This window comes from Lycium barbarum, chromosome 5 (genome assembly GCF_019175385.1).
Source record: "Lycium barbarum isolate Lr01 chromosome 5, ASM1917538v2, whole genome shotgun sequence".
NCBI classification, from domain to species: Eukaryota; Viridiplantae; Streptophyta; class Magnoliopsida; order Solanales; family Solanaceae; genus Lycium; species Lycium barbarum.
Window position 1 is genome coordinate 47,006,581 of NC_083341.1, and position 7,625 is coordinate 47,014,205.

General features: G+C 37.7%; 1 protein-coding gene across 2 annotated transcripts; it reads right to left on the minus strand.

Moving 5' to 3' along the window:
* Positions 1–1,772: 1,772 nt before the first annotated feature.
* On the minus strand, positions 1,773–7,177 carry LOC132640828 (uncharacterized). Of its 2 annotated transcripts, XM_060357610.1 has the most exons (4): positions 6,928–7,069; positions 4,748–5,168; positions 3,439–3,736; positions 1,773–2,535 (listed from the first exon to the last, which is right to left on the minus strand). In XM_060357610.1, the coding sequence occupies exons 2-4, from the start codon at positions 4,767–4,769 to the stop codon at positions 1,959–1,961; spliced, it is 897 nt and encodes a 298-aa protein (XP_060213593.1). In that variant the 5' UTR covers positions 4,770–5,168; positions 6,928–7,069; the 3' UTR covers positions 1,773–1,958. The 2 variants fall into 2 exon arrangements, with proteins under 2 accessions (XP_060213593.1, XP_060213592.1); XM_060357609.1 differs by lacking the exon at positions 4,748–5,168 and having other exon boundaries at positions 6,928–7,177.
* Positions 7,178–7,625: the final 448 nt, after the last annotated feature.

Consider the following 7,625-nt stretch of genomic DNA (forward strand, 5'->3'; position numbering starts at 1 on the left):
ATTGATATCGATATTTTGAAACTCTTCAAGGTTTGATATTTGATACTTTTGATCTACTTGTTTACTTGATTTATTTTTATCTCATTGAGCTCCTATGATTGCTAAGGGAATTGGAGAATCTAATGGCTCTAAGCCCAAAGTTTATACACCACTAAGCCTTATGCTTAGCTATAGTTGTTTTCTATCGTAGGTAATGTACGGGAAGAGATATGAAGATGGCCATTTGGAGTAGACTTTTTGGGAGCTTTAGTGAAGATCACATTTGCATATGCATCTAGGTCTTGTAAATTTTTGGGGACTTGTATATGATTCATATGTCACACTTATGTATGTGATTTTGGAGGCTTGTTGGACACAAGACCATATGCTTGTAACTTGAACTTGGTGACTTGTTTTGCTATTTTAGGGTGTGCTTTCAACCCAAGTCATGACATGTACTAAATTTACATTTGTCTTGTAATTATGTACCAAGGAGGAGACTAGTTTTCTTTTGATATTCACACGTTTGAAATTCGTGTATAATATGAACCTGCAATGGTGCTGAATGGAAATATAATTTCATTAGGAAGTTGCTTCAACATTTTGATTATTCAAGAAGGGTGCAACCATATTAAATTGATACTCTGATATTGTATTTCTTCCAGGGATGTTACAAAGTGTTTTGTTAAGAAAGAAAATGTCGCACTTTTAAACCTTTTTCGCATGGGCCTATTTCCGCCACTAAATTATTGTGGATATCTTTTGATATAAATTCTTCTGAACGTTATAAGTGTGAAATTAGCTTTTGTTTCGTAAGTGGCATCCTCCCGAAGGATGCTACACACACAAATAAGATAAACCCAACGTACAAAGTATGTACAGCTAGTTGCTCTTCCTCTTCAAGTTTCAATATGAAATTCCAATCAAAATCAATTCTGATATACACCAAACTACTCAAAAGTGACATATAAACTCCAAAGGATATTCTAAATATTTGCAACAACACTCAATCCAAACAAATAACAATTTTGCAAATCCGATTTTTAAAGTCAAAATTCAAAGATTTTAATGGTTATCAATGGAGCTTTAGGTGGAGTTCACAACTTTGACTCTGTTTGATGAAAAGACAAGGAGAGGAAATTGGAAAGATTAGAGCCCAAAATGGTGAAGATTGGAATCTATCAATTACTTTTTTTTATTATTTGCTATGATATGCTAAATATTGTCAAATTTTATAATTAAGTGTAGATACCCTATATAATTATAATTGGGACTTAATAATAGGTTTCCCGTGTAAAATTCTCGAAATGGAGTATGGCTGACACTCGAACAATACGACTACTGTAAGCACAATGCATCAACACAATTAATACTGACAAGTCCAACCTCCTAAGACCATACTACAATAACAACCAATACTGTATTTTAACTTCAAGCAAGTCAAGATCAGCTGTATAAATACTATTTTCTACATGGTTCAAATTACAGAAAAACTTTAAAAAATTTTGAAAATCAGGCATCAACAGGATAGTGTAATAGACCAATCCTTAACTACCAGTTATCATTTAGGTGTATATATATAAATATATTTTGCTTCGTCGGCAAGGATAGGTTTGATAACAAATTAAAATTTTGAACCATCGTTTCATTACCATATCTTTCGAATATGGTAAGCAGACTTCCAAGGTTTAACCATCTAATCACAGCACTATGGCAACAATTTTCTAATAATCGCTGCAACAATACCACAAGACGTGCTAAGAAATGAGGAGAATATGTTGAGGCAAACGGAATAAACAAAAAGGGAGATCCCCAAAAACTTTGGGTTCAACAACTGCAAATGGCTGCACAAAAAAGGTTACATAAACGGGTTCTTTTCTTGATAGAAGATATGTGCTTGGATAATATTTCTGTCGCTTTACCTTTGCTAACCAGGTAGCATACATCTAGTTCAACAAATATAATCATTTCAACGCCAGCTAATATGCATCTCGTCCAACCCGCCGATCATCTCGTCCCCTTCCCATGTATAAATCACGACGATAGTCTTTAGGTGGTGGGCCACCTCTCACTGGAGAACGGCTTCTTCCCCTGATATCACGGTCCCATTCGCCACGAGGTGATAGTACTGGTGGATGAGGTGGAGATGGTGTTCGCCTTTCATAACCTTTCCTCTCACATAAATAGCTCTCTCTCCCACGATCTCTAAGTCCCCAATCCAGGGCTGGGGGCCTTTCAAACCTATTCCGGTCCCTAAAATCAGCATCAGCAAAATCAGGCCTATCTCTACGGATTGGCGGACCTGCAAATCTCCCTTCATATCTGGAATGTGGACCCCCAGCTCTGAAATCTCTGGGGTCATCTCTAGCCCAGCCACGAGGAGGGGACCTATACCCATTTGCAAACCTTCCCGGAGAACGGTTGATTGGGGGCCCAGGAAAGCGACGAGGGGGAGGGGGGCCAGGATAACCCCTCCTAGGACTCCCAGCAGATGTGTATCGAGGCCTTTTGCATTTGTTACAGTACTCTCGCCTTGCAAAGTTCAAGTTGTTACATCTGCAATGTCAGGAAAGCCAAGTATGATGCACAACTATGACATCTAGAACAGAAGATTTTACTTTCTCCTTTCCTTCTTCGGAGAGTAAGCAATTACAGTTCTGGGCTTCTGGCCATGATTTAGCAATCAGTATCAACAGACACAGGTAATCAGCAATAGACATCAACGAAACAACCAAAGAGCTTATCTAATGTCAATTCTGTGAATGCCTACCTGGTAATCCCCTATCATTTCTGCTTCCACAAAATCAAAGTACAGTACATCCAGTCCTTACAAAATCTACTTCTAGAACTTAATACTATTGAAGCAGTTCAAACATTACAAATGATCAGAAAAGAACACAATAAATCTATTCAACGTTCTTGCTAGTTTCTTAGTTAGCAGCAAAGTTATCTTTGTCTAAGCTCTTCTTGCATAAAATGATGGTTTATTTGTCACTTAATTCTAAACCTTGAAAAAACAGAACTTTTAGCAAGAGCAACTTCCAATATAAGTTGTGCTGCATCTGGCTACTAGTTACGGACCTGAAGGCAAATCGTGGCAATAATAGGTGCCAAAAGCATTTACTGCAATTCAAACCTATCACTGATTTTCTTTTAAACAGATCATTGATTAGAATCATGTTTCAATTCAAGTGCTTCAAATGAAAGTTGGTGTTTGAGAAGTTCTAAAGAGAGTATCTCCCATGCAAACGATCCTTATACAGCAATGACATATTGAAGCTCTCAATTAATTCAATGCATTCAATCAAGGACTTCCACTGAGTCAGAATCTTAGCAGAGACTAGACAACATTTTCAGGCAATGAAAGCAAAACGTAAGTTCAGGAGAATAGAAATGAAAAATATTCAAAGGACAATTCAATGCTAAAATAAATAGGGGAGAGAAAGAAACAGAACGTACAAGGGATCCGTGCACATCCAGTCACCATCTCTTGGCTGAACATTTGGATTACCTCTAGGAAGACCTCTAACTTGCCCTGCACCATAGCCAGGTCCATCATAACTTCTGCCAACAAACCTGCCAGCTTCTCTCCCACGACCATAAGGGGGTGAATAGTGTCGATGTCTACCAGGACCTCTACTGCGACCAAATCCACGACTACGTGGTGGGCCACCTGAATGATCAAAATCAGGACTATACCGATCATCCGCATTCCTATGGCGCACAGGTGAAACAGAACCTGCATGCGCTCTATATCCTGAAAAAATCCAGCGAATCCCAAACATAAGAAGTGCTATCATGAGAGAAAGTTACCCATATTATTTCCTAATTAAGCTAAAGTGTGGAACCCATGAAATGCCAACAACAATTGGATTACACTTGTGCAACTTGTTACCATTGTTCAGAGCTTCTTGTCGAAAATAAGAGAAAGAGTAGCATGAAGAGAATGTGAATCTCAAAGGATGACTGTCTTCAAAGTTATGTCTCAAATTAAATTATTACAGTGCATCAACCGTAGAAAACTATATTTTTCCATATCATCCACACCTCACATGATAAGTTATTGAAATCCTCGCAGAAAAATAGACCTGGTTACTAAATGTGAAGCCAGTACCATGGTGACATTCATTTCACGGTTGACATTAATTCCCTCTAAACGAGACAAATAGAAAACCCATATTCATCGATGAGAAACAACCAACACTACCATCGTAAGCAGTAATTGGAAACTTCAAACCAGACGTCAAACTGCACCAGAGCCAAGGGGCGTTACAATTACCGAACTGCTAACAACCCAGGCAAAGTGCATGCCATAAAATTACCAAACTGCTAACAATCGAGTCAAAATGCATTCCAACTCCTTAGCCAAAGGACTGTAAAATGAATGAAACCAACCATAACCATCATAAACGCTTGTGCAAATGGCTGAGAAAATCCCATCACTGAACTCCTTCTGCAAACCAGCTCGCAGTTTGTTGATAAGACCTATTAAGTTCAAGCTTCTAGATGGAACTGATGCGTCGAAACTTACATGGAATCTCTTATTCACCAAAATTTAATCTGAAGCAAAGCAAATAATGCACATGCATCCCAATTCAATTCCTACTTAACCAGCAAATAAAGTTTTAAAAGAATAAATCTCAAAAACCACTGCTAAATGGAGAAAGCAAAAAATTGAAAAGACTAAAACACTATCATTTCCCTGAATCCAAATGACAAGGATTAGGATGGACTCGAAACACCAAATAACCAGGCAATCAGTGTGTACCAAATGATATCTCTTGCTTCATAAGGAGTTGGGGTCTTTGTCAAGTTTCACTAATTACCACTCACCGCCCCTGCAGCATTTCCAGCCACTCAATAATACAACTCTTAAGACAATCAGCAAAGGCACTTCATTCACAACAGTAACCATACAGTGATGGATCAGGTCTCTCAGATACCTCATGTAACATTCTCAATTTCCTTCAAAGAGATAATTATACCAATCCATACAAGCGCGCTATCAATAGAGCATCCCATGAAACACAACACGGTACAAAGAGTTTACAGCTCATGCAAAAGTCCTTAAAATATGATAAATGACATATACCCTTTCCTGTTCCAAATACCCCAACAAAATTTCTCACCAGAACCCCACCATGTGCCTTCTTCAAGACCAAAGTTCTTGCACCAGGCAAAGTGCTCAGCTGTAAAACACAATAGCAAAATTCATTCACAATTCAACACTCCGTAAATGATACTGGAGAACAACAACGGGAATCAAGTGAGTGGATAAACGGTGTTATTTATCGCTGAGAAATGCAAAGGCTTGGCATGAAAGAGATTTGTCTGATGGAATAGATCTCTCAAATTTTTGTCATGTTGAAGGCCTAAAGCCTGTAATCTCCCAAACTACCTCATTAATAACATCTAGTGGATTCAAGGTCGATAGGAAGAGTCAAACTGTAGCCACTTCACTATGGCATTGGACATGAAGGAATTGAGTATGAACTAGAACATACAACAATTAGGGGGAAAAAGTAAAGATGTTCACAACGAAGTTGAGCCTCTACTTTTTTACCCTAGCTGCATATGAGTACACCAATAGTATACAAGATGAATTTCATGGTTTATACTTTCAGGGATGTTATCGTTTTAATTGACGAAACCAGTGAGGTAGTTAACCTCAAAAGCTTGAATGGTGGAGAAGTAATCCAGAAAGTACAGGTTTTAGGACAAGTAAAAGTAAGATAGGGTGCAGGCTAAACAAGTTAGCATGCATAAGAAAATTCTGAAATGAGACTAGACCGAATTATGGTGTCAAAAGGAAAACAATTCAAGTATCTATGCTCAGCCTTTTAGAATAATGGCATGATAGATGAAGTTGTAAGGCATTGAACTAAAATAGCAAGGCCAAATTGTAAATGTGCTACGAGGGTGTTATGCAACAGACATATACATAGCAAGTGAAAGAGAATGGTCGTGAGACCATCTATACTAAATGGAGACATTGTTGAGCCTCTAAGACCCAACATACCCACAAGACAGAGCATCGCCGAAATGAGAAAGCTAAGCTGATTCTGTCATTCTGTCATACAAAATTACTAAAAAATTAGAAACTGATCACATGAACATAACCAGAAGAAAAAACGACTAAGATGATTTGATCATACTACATAGACAAAATGCATCAGACAGTGAACTATATGGATAATAGCGCCATGTTAACTGAAGATGAACTACAATTAAATACAGTAAATTCGTCTTATATCTTAGAAATAGTATGGGCTAAATGAAGAACGAAACAACATGGAAGCAAAGAATTGTTATAAGCCATAGTAACTATTTGGAGTTTAGGTTAGCCGTTATTGGTACACTTATAACAAACCAGGCTTCTGCTAGGAGTCTTTTTGGTTGCAAGACTTGGAGAATTCCTGCTTTGTCCGAAAAGAAAAAATATTGAGCAATGGAATGGAATAAGCCCCAACAGTAGGAATCATCTATTGGACCCAACCATTGTTGATGTCAAATTAACTTGATAACGAAGATATAAATGTGCAACCCCAATGAGACAACTGTACGCAATCACAACCATGACCCTTTGAAAGCCCATTAGTTAACCCCCTCTAAAAATAAAGATACAAAAACACTAGGTGATTTCTTTCCATCTGTCCAAGTGGACAAAATTACCTGGTACTGGTACCTGGTGGGAGGTAGCAAGAGAAAAAGGAGAGTACATAGTTGCTAAATCCATTTGCAAAAGCTATTGAGTATTAAAGTTCATGTGAATCCACATAGACGTAGACAGAGTTATATTCTGAAATTGCAGCAAAAATAAACAATTATAACGTTCACCAACAATCAAATCAATATTTCGATCTAGGGTTTCGCAATTCATAGAACTCCTCAACTAGATTGGAATAGTTAAGTAACTGAGTTGAAGGAATTGAGAAGAAAAGGACTCACCACCATCGAATCGATCTGAACGTGAATAGGGGGACGGTGCATCGGGACGAACCTCACCTGGCTCGTAGTCCGAACCTCCATTTTCTCCACCGCTGTCAGTGGGGCGTACAACTAGGCTGCTCAGGTGCGGCGTTGGCTGCTCCTCTCTCGAACCCATATTCTCTCCAGACCCCTTTTTTTCTCTCCTCACTTTGTTAATATTATCAAACCCTAGTCGCTACCTACGTATTTGGGTACACCTATATTTTGTTTGGAAAGAATGAACGGTCACAATTTGAAAATGTAACCGAGTGTATGCATAAACAATTTATGTTAGTTAAATTAATTAATGAAGTGAATATATATATATATATATATAACAAAAATGCTTAGTTGATAATTTATGGATTTCGCATAATAGAAAAGACGCTAAACATTTTGTAGCTACTATAAATTCTCTTTGTCAGTATTTTACAGACCGAAATTTAGACAAAAAATTTAAATTTTATGTTGTAGTTCACGGTAAAACTAATGGTATTTTTCAAACTTGGATAGAAGTTGTAGACTCTATTAAAGACATAAGAAAACCTCTTTTTAAAGGATTTAATGATTTCACTGAAGCACTAGACTATGCTAGAAGAGCACTGGGTCCAAACTACTATATTTCTCCAGCTCTCAGACAAAATCCCTCAGTACAATGTACAAAAAGACACAGACAA